Consider the following 18,042-nt stretch of genomic DNA (forward strand, 5'->3'; position numbering starts at 1 on the left):
CACACACACACACACACACACACACACACACACACACACACAGCATTTATTTCATTTATGACTCCACATGTATATGTCTAAATCACTGGCCCTTCTTTAGTGCTTATCTATGGAGTAGTAGACAAGTGTTCTGAAAATTTGATTACATACCCAAAGCTGCTACTTTGATGATAATGGCCTTGATATTAGAAGCTATCATCTCTTGGAGCAAATCTTCCTGGTTTCTCTGCCAAAGGTAAGCTAAAGGCTGGAGATTGAGTCGTTTACATCTGCAAAGTAAAAAGAAAAAACAAAGTCAAATGATATGATTTTGTTCCGTATTAGCATATTAGGGTCCCCAGAAACATGATTTGAAACATAATGCTTCTTTAAAGGATTTTAAACACTTAAAATGCTCCCCGCTTCCCCTCCCTCCCTCCCTCCATCCCTCCCTCCCTCCTTCCTTCTTTCTTTCCTTTTTGAAATGCCTTGTGGAACAAGAGAGATAGCACACAGAATAAGGCACTTGACCTGCTGTCTGAATTCAATTCTGGAAACCCCACAGTGGAAGGAAAGAAATAACTCCTGAAAGTTGTCTGCTGAACTCCACACGTCCATCATGGGATGCACATATCTGCATACGCAGACACACACATGTCCATCATGGGATGCACATATCCGCATACGTACACACACACATATACAAACACAGATAGTAAAAAAGAAAAAATAAATAAAAATGTCTTGCACATTTAATTTTTAAGGACTATATGCAAACATAAAATTAAATTTCCAGGTAACTAAAAATATCAACTTTAGTAAGTCTTTAAATTTAGAAATCAATGCCAAACAACATATCAATGCCAATTAATAATTATTCTCATTTTTAAATGCTTCCATAGGTTGGAAAATAGTTACATGAACAGATGTGCTAATCTCATGCTTTACAAGTTTATCAGAGTCTCCACAGGCTAAATGTCCAGGGGAAAAGGAAGGAAAGATTCTTAACTGTTTGAGACAGTGTGGCAAGGTTTTAGACCAACTGACTTACTGATGGAGTAGTATCACCTATGCTTTAGGCCAAAACCAAACTTATTATTTATTTATAAATTCAGTTTAATCAAAATGCATCAGTAACACTTGGTTTATCCATGGGGTATGGTCACTGAAAGCTGTGCATGTTTCAGTGGATGAACACGTAGCACATGCACAAAGACAGCACTTCTCAGACCCACTGTGAGACTGAGAGTAGCAGAGGAGGGGCAGGAAGAGGGCGTGGCATCAAGAGGAAGACTTGAAGGTTGAGAGGAGGTAGAAGAAAACAGTGGGCCTACGGTAGTACTTAGTTGTATATATTTATGAATTTCCCAAAGAAAAATAAGAAATAGAAAACTAATATGACTTGTGTTGTCTGGGTAAGCATATGTTTAGCTCTGTAGAGCATGTATAACATATTTACTCATGATTTAGGTACAATTATTTATTTTTTATTCATTAACAGTGCTTTTTATTTTTGGAGGAGTTTGGGATTACAATTCTAGCCTTGCATGTTCTGAGCACACACTCTGACACTAGGCTTAGTGTTTACTTTTCATGAAATTAGTTTTTAATCTATCCCAATTTTTAAATGAGTTGTTTAAATTGGTGTTCTCTTACACATTTTCTACTCGTACACGTTGATAGTCAGAAAGTATAGCACCTACTGATACCCCTTCTATTTCTTCTTTTTCCTGAAAATAAAAGAGATACATATAAATTAAAAAAATAGGCATCTGGTTTGCATCATACTCCAAAAATTACACATAGTTCTACCTCAAGACCCAGCTATACCATTGATGTGTATATGTCTTTTTATGGATGCAGGGCTAGGAAGGAAAGGATGAAGAGGGAAAACAGCCTTAAGGGGGTGGAGAGGAGAACAGGGTAAGAGAAATCAAAAGAAAGACTATTGGAGACTGGGAGAGGAGAGGATGTAGGGAAAGGGAGGGGAGGGGAGCATCAGTGAAAACAAAGTGACTACAAACAACAATCTGAACACCATTGCTTTGTACGATAATCATAAAAAATATTAAAATGTTTTGCAATGAACAAAAAAACCCACTGGTATTTCCCCAAATTATCTACTGTTTCAATAATGATTGACATCTACAACCCATTAATATCCTCCAAAGCACTATAATTCTCACTTAATATTCACCAAAACCTTAAAGCAATCATTTCTTCTTAATAATGTACATTCTCTAGAAATATCCTGTTAATATTATAGTTTATACCCAACCAATCAGCTGCAGTATTTTATCTAGTAGAATGACTACTCTTCAGTTCTTAGTCACATATAAACTTCATTTTCTGTGTTTAACATTCATAATTACTGCTGCTCAGTGGAGATTCACCTGTGTACCTAGCTCCAATTGTGATTAAATTACTAAATTTCAGTTTCCTCACACATAAGGTGAGCATCATAATCCCTGTTTTGTTTGTTATTGTGAAAGTGCCAATAATTTGGGATCGTAATGTAGTGCCTAGCACTTGCTGCATCCTGAGTCAGCTCTTCCCTCTTGAACCATTGCAGGTGCCATCAATGCTACTTAAGACACTGCTCCGACTACTTGCGTCTGCCAAGAACAGCATTTTTTCTCTCTTCTCCCCACATACCTCAAAAGTTTTAACTCGACTGGACTGGAAGAATCCAGCTTCCTGGGCTTAAACTCTATTGCTCATTGTCATTTCTCCACAGTGTTCTAGAATTCTGCACACTTCACTTCATAGCCTAGTTGTAACAAATTTCTTACAACAAACAGAGTCTTGAAAATTCTAGGAATAATTACAAGTTCTACTGGATCCTTACACATTCTGTAATGTTCTTTTTTTTTCCAATTTTTATTAGGTATTTACTTCATTTACATTTTAAATGCTATCCCCAAAGTCCCCGTATACCCTCCCCCCGACTCCCTACCCACCCACTCCCCCTGCTTGGCCCTGGTGTTCCCCTGTACTGGGGCATATAAAGTTTGCAAGACCAATGGGCCTCTCTTCCCAATGATGACTGACTAGACCATCTTCTGCTATATATGCAGCTAGAGACACGAGCTCTGGGGGTACTGGTTAGTTCATATTGTTGTTCCACCTGAATGTCCTTTAACCTAGGGGCAACAGAGCTTAAGGGAGAAAATCTCTCAGTGACTATGATCTGGAGAAAACAGTAACTAGGCTCAGTCTCTAATCCACAACTGCTCTTATCTGGGAATAAAAAAAAGTCAACAATGAAGACAAAACCATGGGCCTCTCCTCAGTCTAAACTTGACTATTGATGCATGCAGTTTTGTGCAGGTCTGCTGGTGACAGCTGTAGCTACTGTGAGACCATCACCGCATTCTGTATTATGCCTAAAAGACAGCAGTTCACATTCCCCCTGCTTCTGATTCTTACATTCCTCTTGTCCCCTTTTCTCATGTTGCTCTTTTTGCATCATTCATCTATGATCTCATCTGCCATGAGTTTGTAGTTGGGTCAATAGGACCAGAAATGGGTTTTCTCTTATGGACCAGACTCAATACCAAGCGTGAGCACTTGTTTGTTCCTGTGGCACACATTCTGCTGTTACATCAGTAAGCACATCTTGCCCAGGGGGTTCATACTGTAGTTAGTCCCTAGGGCTTTCAGCTGGGCATGACTAATAATTCCTGATACAGGTGCCCATCCTTGTGACCTCAGCAGTGCACACTACATCCTGTTTTACCCTGCTGACCCCTGCTGGAGCACTTAAGATCTTCTCTGACTTTTCCACCTGGTCTTCTGCGTGTCACCACTTTCCATCCCAAACCACTTTCTTTTTAATACGACCAGAAACTAAACACCACCTATTTAAGATCTGCCTCTTACATGTTCATCTGCAGTTCTCTGAAAAATTCTTACTGTGACTTTTGTTCTAGAAAAGTACATAAAGCATAAGTCAGTAAATGTCTATACTTTAATAAAGTTGACCATGAAATTTTAGTGTTTCTGTACTCTCACTACAATGTAAAACACAACTAAGAAAATAATACTCTGTAACATATATGACAACAATAAAAATCTTTGTTTTAAGTCAGTGAGGCATAGTAGGAAAAAATGACAAAATTATAACAATATGCAATTTTAAGAGAATACATACAAATGATGTCAAGACTCATTAATAAATAAAGAAATACAGGTTAAAACTAGACAAATTTACAAAATGAATATTTATGTTTTAAAATGTAATAACATTTATAGCGGATAAAGATATGGGAAAAGTATAGCTGCAGATAGCCATGCTAAATTAGTTGCTATATATGCTTTTTGAAGGATTCACAGTACATATCATCCTGGTCTCACAAACATTGTATTTTAAGTATATACCAAGAAATATATAGTCTGTCAAAGTAAGTATAAACAAGTTATAGGTGAGGATATCCATCAAATTTATATTGTACCTGTAATTTGAACAAAAGCTGGAAAATTCTAAAATCCCAAATAATAGAAATAGTTGAATGAATCATAGAATATTATGAAGAGAAATATAAAACAGTCATGGAAAACATATTTTCCAAGGATATAAAGATATGAAACTATTTATGATAGAAAATTAGCTGAAGGAAATGTGCATCACGTAAAAAGATGCATGCATTAAAAAATCTATAGACACAGAAAAAGAAACAGAAATAGATCATAAGAAATAAGTAATAATTATTTCCCAATAGGAGCATTTTAGTTTTGCTGTTTTTATTTCAAATTTTATACTTCCTCAGACATCATTACTGTTTTCCTAATCAGTGGGGAAATTACTCAAAATACACACATATACATGCACACGCACACACACATACACACACACACACACATGAACATGTACACACAACACACATTTATGTCCTGGCAAATTTGGAAGCAAAATTATTCACTGTTTACCAAATACCAATTTAAAGAGTTCTAGTATGTCCTATACTATATTTAAAAAGAAACATTTAAAAATATCACAGTGGGTATCCTTGGGAAATTAAAATTTTGTGGTGATAAATATAGGTGACTCTAATAGACTGTGACATGTCTACGTAAACCCAGTGAACTATACAGAAGGGCAATACTGATGTAGAGCAACATTGTGAACTACTTATTTATCTAATTCTGGTTTCTTGCGCAAGGGGTCATGCATCTCAGGCTGTCCTTGCACTCCTCCTCATCCTCCATCTCCAAGGCACTGGGATTACAGGCATGTACTACCTTATCGAACTCAGGAACTTTTATTTTTAAAGATAAAAAAATTATTCTCCAAATCTAGGCATTTATAATTGTCTACTGTTTTTCTGTCTTCCTTCACACATACACACACATACACAAAACCCCACAGATTTTTTTTTTAAATGCAGACTGTAAAAGTATAAATAACTAATCTGCTTACAAATCTGAACAGGAACAATTGTTAGACTTCATTGGCTGCCGCTGCTAAGCCTTCCATATTAAGCAAATGATAGACTCTGCCATGCTATTTTAAGCATGGAGAGAAATATAAACATGGATGTACTCATTCGCGTTCATGACCTAGTCCTCAAGGATTGTTAAATATTCTTAGAAATAGTGCACCAAGAAGATTTACACTCAAGGTTAGAAGTTGGTTCTGTGATATGTAGCTAATGCTGTGTGTCCTTATTCATACACAAAGCTCTAGTCATAGAGGGTACAATGATGAATGCAGGCGGTCATACAGAAGTAGTGATAATCTTATGCTGAGGTTCTAGACAGGTTTAATGGTAGAAACCTAGAAATAAGTTAATATTTTGTTCATTAATATTCACTTGTCTCAGTGTTGAGTATTTGGCTCATGAAACCCCCAGAATGGAAACAAGCTGTCCTTTTTTTATAAATGAAAATGAGGCCTACTTATTCTATGAATGAGAAGATATGCATCTTGCATTTATCAGAGATTTTTTTTTTTTGAGAAATGCCTATTACCAGTATTATTCTGTTAATAACTTCTTGGCTGTTGAGAAAAAATAATCTGCTGAATTTAAAATGTTTTTCATCTAAAAACATTTTAAATATGAATCATTCCTTAAAGACATACTCTTGTATTAGCCTCTAAGTGGCAGTATTTGGACTTCGGGCAGCATAGCATTATTTAGCAAGAAACCATTATGAATGTTAATGATGCTCTACAGCCTGCATAACTAAACAAGATATTAATATAGCTAGGTAAGAACCATATACGTTTTCTTTAAACTGCTAGTTCTTCATTTAATCTAGACAAATAAAGATAACCAGAGAAACATACCATTTAAATGAAATACTTCTATATATGACACTTAGAATAAAGTTCACTAATATATTTATTAAGTTAAAAATTATTGCTACTTTTTCGCCTGATCAATAGCAACATTCTAAAATGGAAATCAATCACCATCTGGCTTGTCCCATTGAAAACAGATCTCAAGACAGAATAGTAGGTCATTAATTTGCAGTATTATCATCTTCTTTTGTGAGATTTCACAATTAAATAAGGGAAAATGTTGTTATGGCTGAAAATTAAATGATAAGAACTTACAGAAGATCAAAATGATTCATCAGTTACTTCCATCTAAAATTTAACAATGCATTATTTTACTTTTGCTTCCCCATCTTCTTTGTGATAGAGGGACATCCACTCAATTCAAACTCTATATTATCTGACTGAAAAGAAGGGTAGAGCTGTAGATGTTTTTCCTCTTTGAGGCCAAGGCATTTTTTGTTGACAGGTTAATGTAGTTTATTGTAAATGTTTTGAGGAACCACCTATGTAACCTCCATAGTGGCTGTAGGAGTTTCCAACCCTACCTTCAGGGTATAAGGAGTCCCTTTTGTGTGCAGTCTCACCAACAGACTCACTGGTCAGTGGGATAAGGAAAACAGACTCACTGGTCAGTGGGATAAGGAAAACAGACTCAATGGTCAGTGGGATAAGGAAAACAGATTCACTGGTCAGTGGGATCAGGTTGAGGATCCAGGCACAGTAAGTCCATGCTCCTACAGCCAGCAGGTTTTTGTTTTTTGTTTGTTTTTGTATTTTGTCTTTTGTTTTCGACAAAGAGGCCTGAAATACTCAGTGAAGAAAAGACAGCATCTTCAAGAAATAGTTCTGGAAAATCTGTATAGCCATAAGTAGAATCATGCACAGGGCTGGCACAGGTCTAAGCTGGATGGGGTCCCATTGCTGAGAGAATTAAGCAGAAAGAAGCTCTCATCCCTAACCCTAACCCAGAAACTATCTCCAAATGATAACTATTCATGAGGAAATTTTAGGTTTCTCCAACAGCCCCATTGGTTCTACAAATCACACTCAAAGGCAGGCCCCAAGCCCAGAAGTAGATGGCCAACTCAGTAGTAGTTTTTGTTTTTAATCTCACAGCAATTTGTCTGGGCATTGTTTCTAACCTTATAGATATTTTGTTTAAATATTATGATTTATGGTTTGTTTAAATGAATTGTGTGTGTGTGTGTGTGTGTGTGTGTGTGTGTGTGAGTGAGTGAGAGAGAGAGAGAGAGAGAGAGAGAGAGAGAGAGAGAGAGAGAGAGAGAAAGAGAGTCCAGCCCTGGTGATTTTTCTTTGGATCATTTGTTTGTTTTGTTCTATTCTGGTTTGGTTTTTATTTCATCTTATTTTATTTACTGTTGTTATTATCATTTTAGATGTCTATATTTTAATAAGAGAGAAAGGATGTGGACTTGTGTGGGTACAGAAGTAGGGACTATATGGGAGGAGTTGAGGAAGGGGATACAATAACTATAATCTGTATGACAAAGAAATCTTTCTACTGGGCTCTATTTGGCTTTGGTTTGGACCTTGAGGACAAACCCGAGCCTGGCTCGGGTGTCTGTAGCCTTGTGGGAAAGCCTAAGCCTGGTTCAAGTTTTGAGACCTGCCTCAGTCACTTCTGTACTGGGGTAACTCAGCAAGACCTGTTTGGCCCTGTCTCTGCCCCTCCTTTGCTGATGTAGAACTTTGCAATTGGCCCTGTCAGTCACTCCTTACCCTCAGTCACTCTTCCCCGCCTCCTATGTCATCTTATTCCACCCAAAATTCCCCTCCCTATGTTCCGAACTTATATAAGCGAGAGGCTTATACCATAAAGCTGAGTCTCTGCTCGGACAGACTCCTGGCCAGGGTATGTTTCTTTTGGGCTAGCAACACTGCTCAGCTTTAGAGAGACCCCGATGGGACTGGGACCTCTCTCCTCTTACCTGGACCTGCCAGCAAGCAGGGAAAAAAAAAATCATGAAACTGAATCCTATTGCCCACCTTACAAGAAACTCAACTTCCAAGGGATCAAGAGTTTCAATATAACACTAGATACCCTAAATCTGATGAGGGAAAAAATACGGAATATGGTTGAACTTATAGGCACAGAAGAATTTTTAAATGGGATGCAAGGTAGTGTAGTCATTTGATCAAGAACTGATAAATAGGGTCTCTTAAGCAAGTTTGTGAAGAACCAAAGACATCATCATTTGAGAGAATGGCAAGACAAGTTTACTACATAATCATTATCCAGAGGGTTAATGTCTAGGAAAAAAAAAAAAGAGCTAAAAATCCAAAATAAAACCAACCAACCAACCAAACAAAAATCGGAAAAAAAAACAAAAAAACAAAAAAAAACAAATCCAAACATCAAGGAAATTAGGTTCCCAGTTGGTGATGTCAACTTATTGGAGAAGTTGTGTCACCAGAGTTCAGCTTGAGATTTCAAAAGCCCAAGTCATTTTCAGTTAGCTCTCTCTTTCTCTGCCTCATGCTTGTGGATCAGATGTAAGCTCTCAGCTATTGTTATAGAACCATGTCTGTCTGCAGCTGCCATATTCCCAAACAAGAGAGTCCTGGAGTTTCACTTTGAAACTATAATCCCAAATTTACATTATTTCTTTTATAAGTTGTTTTGGTAATAGTGTCTCATCACTGCACTATCAAAGTAACTTAGATAATATGGCATGAAACCAATCAGAGAGTACTGAAAAGAAGAAATTCAGTGGTTGAGAAACATTTTAAAAATACAGGTGGTAAGAAATGAGTAGAGTAAGGAGAACCATAATCAGGATATATTACGAATGAATGGACAATTAAAATGTGGAACCCAATGGAATGTTAATTGGTTATTAAAAATGAAATTTGTAGGAAAACTGACGGAACTGAAAATAATCATTCTGAATGAGATAATCCAGAAAAAGATTCTCTTTTATATGTGGATGATAACGCCGAATCTTAGATATGTAGGTTTAAATTAACTATCTTTAGAAATTAGCAAAGTGGCAAGGACCATGGGAGGGAGTCTTTCAAGGGAGAGCAATTAGACTCTAGGTGACATGAAGGGGTAGTCTTAATAACAGAGCAAGGAGAATTTAGTGGGGAGGGGCATGGGATTATGTATAAAATCATAAACATTCATATTATGAATGCAAACAATTCTTAAAAATGCTATAAAAATCAAGTCATAAATATCAAAACCTAGCATATCTTCTTGAAACAAATTTAAAATGGATATGAAATATACACTACAACACTTCTCAAGAAAGGTTGACTTCAGATTATAATAGTATCTTATAATATGACAAACTTAATCCTTTAGATATCAAATTCTAAGATCCACTAATGTGATATACCTTGTCATATTATATGAAACGAAGACCAATATGGATTAAGAGTTTAATAAAGTACAGAGATCAAGACACTTCCTAAAATAGGTTTTAGTGCTTGTTTCAATATCAGTTACAGAGAAGATACAGAAATATGTCTGGGGTCAAATGGTTATAGAGAAGATACAGAAATATGTCTGGGGTCAAATGGTTTGGAAAATAGTATTTGTTACTTTTCTACTACAGTGACAAACATCATGACCAAGACAACTTATAAAAGAAAGAGATCCCTGAAGCTTACAGTTCCAGAGGTTTGAATTCGGACCATCATGGTTGGGTTCTTATAAGGAAGCAGGCAGACATTGTGCTGGAATAGTTAATTAGGGCTTACATCTTTATCCACAAGCAGGAGGCAGAAAAAGAGAGAAAGAGATACTGAAATGGTTCAGCTTTCTGAAACCTCAAAACCTATCCCCACTGATACACATTCTCCCACAAGGACACACTTCCTAATCCTTCCCAAACAGTTCCACCAACTGGTTACCAAAATGTAAGTTTATGGGGCTATATTCATTCAAACTACCACAGAAGCTGTGTGTCTTAAGCTCCCCTGAACTATCAAAATTATTTTTCCCAAATTCTTGATGTATTTTCCAAACTTCTTTCAAGATCAAGTGTTGACTAAAATGACCAGCTAACAAGTCTATGTCACATAAAGAGACTTCAATGATATTGTGAACATAGTAAGTTGAATTATGCAGGGTTTTTTTTTCGGGGGTGGGGAAGCTTTAATATTTTGTTGTCAGTTTTAGAAAACCAGACATTCTGCTGTAATTACTACTGAAATTGAATTTTAATGCTGTGTTGAAGGACTTAGTATATGCTAGTTACATTCGAAATGTCACCATTACTACTTTCTGTTCATGAAGTTTTACAACAACCAAAAATTAACATAGAAATGCCTGGATAAAAAGAATAAGAAAGCCAACAATTGAGATTAAAAATGACAGAGCAAAAGTAAGTATACATATTAATAACAGTTTTAACAGTTTTAAGCTAGGCCATGCCTCACTCAGTAAACTGCTTGCCCTGAAAATGTGAAGATCTTAGCTTAAATCCCTAGAAGCAACACAAAGAGCCTGGTGTAATTCCTAATGATAAAATGGGAGGTCAAGACAGATTCCTGGAGCTCTCTAGGCAGGAAGCCTAGCCTATGTCTTGATGTTCCTTGTTGATAAGACACCCTGTTTCAAACAGAATCCAGAGGATTCTGATGAATAACATGCCAGGCTGTCCTCAGACTTTTACATGTATATACATAGGTCCACACATGCACTCACCCACAAGTGCAAAAAGACAGACACAAAGAAAATTAAGATAGAAAAAATGTTAAAAAGCAATGTAAATCATGGCTTCTAGTCTCAAGTAGCTGGATTAAAATATATAAATATATCTCTAACAATGAATAGTAGTAAAAGTAAGGAAGTATTTCTGGGAGTGGCTACAAACTAAAAAGAATAAAACAAAAATGTATATAAATTAAAGCCTACTAATTTTTAATTAAATGCTTTAAAATATAAAGGTAATTTAAATTATGAAAATTTTATAAAATTTATAAATGCAATGAACTGTTTTGACTGATCCCCTGGTAGAAACAGAATCCTTGCTACATATATATTTTTGATAATGCCTAGCCATTATGTGTAACTTGTCCAGATTTCAGTGCACTCAAAATAAGAGTTTATGGTTCTGTCCCTATATATTATTCTAATATTGAATATTTCTCTCCATGGAAAATATTAAACTCAATCCTAAGAATTTTGAGTATGACATGAGACTTTCAATAAATAAAATAAGAGAATTATCTTTTGTGATTTGTGGTAAAAGACATTCAGCAAGCAGCCTAATAATTATATCCATGAAGATAATACCTCTCAATTATGAGTTTTATTTTTCACACAGAAAAAAATGATTATATTATTTTAGATATTATTACACCCTATGCATATCATTAATGGAAGTAGGGGAAAACCCTGGAGGCTTACTGCTAGATTAAAATGTACAATTATATATAACCATACATCAAAGTGAAACATTTATTGTTTGAATTATATAAAACTTGAAATACACCCATTTTTAGATTATTTGTTACAATTTTGTTATGAAGTCTTTGAGGGAGATTGGTTTTCTCTTAAATATTTATTTGGATACTATGCTTTGCTATGTAACTTGAGGTTTTCAAGTAGAAAATGAATTATGTTGCACTGTTAAGAGCCATATAAAAACTATGGGTACTGAAAAGGCCCCGAGCCTCTGTGTGCTCCGTCCAGCAGGCATATTCATCCATTAGAGTGGTGTCATAATCCTCACCAAGGCAGTGACGCATCAGCTCCTGGTAGACGTATGACTGCTATAGGTCAGACCAGTGTAATATTTTACAGACCTATAGTACAGTGATTTCATTCATTTGGAAATCTCATTTCCTTGTCAGAGCCTAACATGAATTCTTCTAAAGATGTGTAGTGTTTCATTTTCCATCTCTACAAATATTTTATCTGTCCAGCTATCCAACTGTTTAAATTGGTGTGACTACATAGGCTTTCTTCAATTTCACATTCTCACTTCTTATCCAGCTATCTTAGGGTTCAGCAAAAAGAAAATTAGTGATAATGCTTTCAATTTAATTAGTATATTACATACACTGTAATTATTAGCGGGAAATGTTATATTAATGAATGTAAAAGTTAGCAGTAAATTACCTTGTAGCCATTATCAATTTCCCAAGCTACTGCTCCTTAAGATAACCCTCTCCCTATGGTCCTTCCGGTAATTTCTCTTTGCCTGATAAACATGATGATTAAATAGCACACAGAGTAAACCTTTGATACTTTTTAAATTAAATCCATGCCCAGCCTAAGGGCTGTGTCTGATTTCAACTAAATGTGTCAGTTAATCAGATAAAAAATTATCAGTAATTCAAAGAAACAGCAGCCTTAGGCTTCATCAGAGCCAGGGAAGGCTGAACAAAGTAAGACATTCAGACAATATCACATTATGTGCAAAGGTTACTGATAAGACTAGAACTAAACTGAGCTGCCTACCGATGAAGCAATGTCTGAAAAGAATGTTATGCTCAACATCTAAATTACCTTTTGCATTTTTAAGAAAATCTGTAATGTTGAGAAAGACTAAGACTATTTATCCATATACATATAAACATGTAAACAGCACAGGAATGTAAACAATTCAATATAGAACAGGTTTAGAGCAAGTGATTCTTCAAAGGGTCTTTACAGTGAGATTTCCCTGAAAAAGAACTTCAGACCAATGCATCTTACACTAGGCACAATGAAGACTGGTACATTGTGGTTTGTTGGAAAGGTCCACGTGAATTTAAGGTCATGAATCTGCAAAGTTCTGCCTAGTACCGCAAATGAACCACATATAATTCCATCAGTTTTCTTTCATATCTTAGATAGACAATAACTATAGCAATACTCTTAGTTAATTAAGATTGTTTTAATCTGTAACAATGAGAAATGAATTATTTGCAGTATTACCAGTAAAACAATGTATGCTCTCCAAGTCCAGACTGTTTTCATAAGAGGGTTGAAAAGGCCCTACTCTAACTCCATGTTCTGAAAGACCCTTAAACTTTCAGAGAATATTACAATTTTCAAAGCATTGTCAGATTCCTAATTAAGATTGCTTTAACTATAAAAGACAGCTATTTTATAAACTGATATATCAGTTTCCAGTGCAAGCAACTAACTAAATCTGAAAAAGAATAGGAAATTATCTTTGAAAGACATAATGGGCAGAAACTATGAACGATCCATTTATAAACCAGAACAGAAATCCTAAGTCCTCTCACAAAGAGAATTTCAAATTAATACCCCAGCATCTTTACTTGCTCTTCTATTATGATCAGATAACATTTCAGCTGTGACAAGATTCTCATTCCTCTTCATGAAGTGCAACTTGCAGTAAGTAGACCAATCACAGAAGAGAATCTTGAACACTGGATCACATATAAACATGCTCCTACATACCAGGTATGCACGGTAACTAAGGAAGTCCACATTTCTTCCCATGCATGAATATGGAATGACTAAATGCTTAAGTTTTGCTCCTTACCACACGGACAGCATTAACACAAACCCATTGAAGTCAGTTTTCAGGCAAGAGGCCTTTGAGATGCAGAGAAGGTGATGTTCCTTTCTTAAGTGTTCTAAGCAGTCTTCCTTTTAGGCAACGCTTTGGGAAATAGTGATTTTTTAAGGACTAACCTTGATTAAAGCTAGATTAGTACTTCCCTAAGATTTCTACATGTTTGAGCTCATTAAACAGTAACTTAACAACTGACTTTGGGTGATGAAATTAAAATCAAACAGGTCAAGAAGTAGTTTAGGCAGTCCCTCGCAAACTCCACAGCTTTCTGGTCCTCTTTCACAACAAGGGTTTCAATGATTAATGGTCCCCTTGACACGTGCATCCCTCATAGTAACAGTCACAGGCTGTCCATTTACAAACCACAGTTTTACAGGTATGCTTATGTTAACAGATGGCCTAAATAAAAAGCACAGTGATTTGTCAGTTTTACAAATAGGACTAGAAGAAACATTTTAATATTTCCTTTAAAAAGCTACCTAACGTATTTCAATTTTACTACAATAATATTAAGTCTGTCCTTTCAAATTAGCCAAGGGACAGAAGATATGACTTAGTGATTAAGGGCACTTGCTGCTTTTGCAGCAGACTGGAGTTCGGTTAACTTCAGTTTTGATGCCCTCTTCCTGGTCTTTAGAACACACACAATCACAAAGTTAGGCCAAAGAAAAGTGAGGTTATTTATTTAAATAATATACTTACTAGTGGATTTTATCTACTATATCTTATAAAATACATCTCCCTAAATATATACTATATCTCCCATATTGGTATGGTTTTTATTTAACAAACTAAAATGAACTGAAAGGTGTTGGGAAGCCATTGTTGGGGGCATGGTATAAAAGCAGGCAGTTTCCTGGACTTTTTCTTTCTCATTCCGCGCAGAATGGCAGGCCTTACTAGGCACTGCCACATTGATACCCAGTGCACTACCTTCCAGGGAGCTTTCCTTTCTTTATAACTTACTGAGTCCCAGTACTCTGCTTTGGAGTACAAAACAGATGGAGTAAATGGAGTCTATGCTACTTTTTAAAAGGAGTAAGATGACAGTTTTAAAGGACTAAGGACAAATTTAATTTGACATCCAATGATCGAAACAAATCAGTATTGAACATTGATTAAAAACAAACCTTAATTTTAAAAGAAAATAAAATTCTAAACATGGGAGGGGTAGTTAATGAAGAAAAGTTAACTGTGGATTTTAAAAATTGCATCCACTGGCCATATTCAAAATACCAGGTTTATAGCCACATTAGGGAAAGTAATGTCCTGCCTAAATTAGATGATTATTTGAAGACATTTTGACATTTCCGTGGATTCTACTTTTAAAATAATAGCATTTACAGAGTACTGGTAATAGAAAATTGTTTAAGGAAACCCTATGTCTGGAGGACTCTCAAGAGTAAATCATGACTTATATTTGAAATTCAGTTTGGAGGTTGGTGGGGATGGTTGCTTGTACAAGGTCCTACTTTCAATCCCCATCATCACAGAAATAAACTAAATGAGGCAATCATCAAGCCATAAGTGAATACACAAAAACTGAATAAACTGAGCTTGACATAGCAAGGCTTCCCAAGTTCTTATAAATTCAAGTTCTTAAGTAAAGAGCTGTCATGAAAACCCATAGTAATTATGCTCTGTAGTATTGTTTTTGTTGTTGTTGTTGCTTTTTTTTTAATTTAAATTTTATTTTTTTATCAGTTATTTTCTTTATTTACATTTCAAATGTTATCCCCTTTCCTGGTTTCCCCTCTGAAAACCCCCTATCCCATTCCCCCACCTCCTGTTCACCAATCCACCCACTCCCCCTTCCTGGTCCTGGCATTCCCCTATACTGGGACATCGAGTCTTCACAGGACCAAGGGCCTCTCCTCTTATTGATGCCTGACAAGGCCATCTAGTGTTACATATGCAGCTAGAGCCATGGGTTGCTCCATGTGTACTCTTTGGTTGGTGGTTTAGTCCCTGGGAGCTCTGGGGAGGTCTGATTGGTTGATACTGTTGTTCTTCCTATGGGGTTGCAATCCTGCTACATATACAGTAAGTATGTTTGAGATATTTGAAATAGGAAGCCTTTGAAATCTACAGTTTAATATTTAATCTATTAGCTTGATTTTTTAAAAAAAAACACTCTAATATTAACATAAAGTAAAAATAAATATGGCTTAAAATTTAAATATAAATCATAATTCATAGAAAAAGCAAAAGGAAACCCTACAAATTACATTTCATCAAATTTTTTAAAAATTTTTTTTTATTATTATTTTCTTTATTTACATTTCAAATGCTATCCCGAAAGTTCCCTATACCCTCCCGCCCCCGCTACCCTACCCACCCACTCCCACTACTTGGCCCAGGCGTTCCCTTGTGCTGGGTCATATAAAGATTGCAAGACCAAGGGGCCTCTCTTCCCAGTGATGGCCGATTAGGCCATCTTCTGCTACATATGCAGCTAGAGACACGAGCTCAGGGGTTACTGGTTAGTTCATATTGTTGTTCCACCTACAGGGTTGCAGCCCCTTCAGCTCCTTGGGTACTTTCTCTAGCTCCTCCATTGGGTACCCTGTGTTCCATCCAATAGCTGGCTGTGAGCATCCACTTCGGTGCTTGCCAGGCACTGGCATAACCTCACAAGAGGCCGCAACATCAGGGTCCCTTCAGCAGAATCTTGCTGGCATGTGCATTAGTATCTAGGTTTGGTGGCTGATGATGGGATGGATTCCCGGATGGGGTAGTCTCTGGATAGTCCACCCTTTCATCTTAGCTCTAAATTTTGTCTCTGTACCTGTATCCTTTCATGAGTATTTTGTTCCTTTCATTAATTTTTTTAAAAAACATATTTCTACAAACACTGTTAAGAAAATGAAAGAATAAGGTATGGAACAAAGGAACAATCTTATTTGTGATAAAAAGCTTTCTATCCAGACAATGCCCATCTTATTATTTCTCTCAGTATTGCTGATTTGATGATAGTACAACTGCCACACACATTCCCCTGAGAGCATCAGCTGCATTTTGATCTTTATCCAGGAGAGTGACATGAGGGGCAGGTTACTCTCTGGTGATATCAGGCAATGTCTGAGAGCCTCAGCTCTGTCAGTCACATGGCTATAAAGGTAAACAATTAGTAGTCTAAAATGCACTGTGTACTTGGTTATGATTCTTGGTCATTAGTACTTTAAGCACATTCCTTTCAGGATATCTTCAATTTGATGGGTGTACCTGGTTGTAACCCCATAAGTCAATACCTACAGAAAGAACTTTGTGAACGGAATCTCAGAATACTAGCGATTTAAAATTGAGCAAACTCATGAACAGATGGTCCACTAAAGAACAGGATGGGTAATATGTATATGAATTTATACTCAACAAATTTAGCAAATTGAAACTACAAAAATATCAATGTTTAGTCCCAAAGAAATTAACAATACATGATGCTAACTGGGAAAATTTTATCTGTCATTCACTGAAGGTTAAGAATTTAAAATGGAAGTGGGTAGAGAGATTGCTTAGTGGTTAAGAGCACTTGCTGGTTTTGCAGAGGATCCACATTAAATTTCCAGCATCTACATGGTGGCTCACACCTATCTATGTCTTCAGTTCCAGAGGATACAATTTCTTCTGATTGCTGTTGGGATCAGGCATGCATAATGCGCACAGCCTACATGTAGGCAAAACACTTATACACAGAAAATAAAACCAAATATTAAAAAAATTAAAAAGAATTTTTAAACAATAAGTCATATTTTATAGTCTGGCAATTTCTCAAGAATTGAAGCATAAATTTCCCACAGTATAATCAACAGTTTCATATGTTACCTACTTAGAACCAAAAAATAATCCCACATACATATACATGAATATTCATAGAATTATTTAAAGAAAGCAAAGACTGAAAATAATTTTATCCACTAAGTGGTGAATTGACAGAGAAATATATCTGTGCAACAAAACAATGCAGCAGAAGGAAGGACGAGAATGGTGTGCGTACATCAAGAATGGGGTTCAGAAACACGATGCTTCAAGATGTCAGGTAAAGAACTCTGCAGTGGGAGAGGTCATTTACCTGAAATCTCTTTTAAAAAAAGTCAAAGTAGACTGATGGTTCCTTAATGTGATATACGGATCAAGAATGACTACCCATAGATGCAGGAAACATTTAGGTAGAAAAAAATTGAGGTGATCATGTCTTATATAGCTTGATGTTTCTGTATAAATTATACATATTCTCCTATATACACAAAAGCACCTCTTTTTTTTTTTTTTTTTTTT

General features: G+C 36.0%; 1 protein-coding gene across 1 annotated transcript in view; it reads right to left on the bottom strand.

Annotated features, from left to right (window-relative positions):
- Positions 1–18,042, bottom strand: part of Dph6 (diphthamine biosynthesis 6) — a 119,838-nt gene that overhangs the window by 37,524 nt on the left and 64,272 nt on the right. Inside the window, exons 4-5 of the mRNA XM_021194658.2 lie at positions 1,636–1,709; positions 151–269 (exon numbers count right to left, since the gene is read on the bottom strand). Of these exons, the coding sequence (XP_021050317.1) occupies positions 151–269; positions 1,636–1,709 (193 nt within the window). The remainder of the gene's footprint in view (positions 1–150; positions 270–1,635; positions 1,710–18,042) is intronic.

The sequence above is a fragment of the Mus pahari genome, chromosome 3 (assembly GCF_900095145.1).
Source record: "Mus pahari chromosome 3, PAHARI_EIJ_v1.1, whole genome shotgun sequence".
NCBI classification, from domain to species: Eukaryota; Metazoa; Chordata; class Mammalia; order Rodentia; family Muridae; genus Mus; species Mus pahari.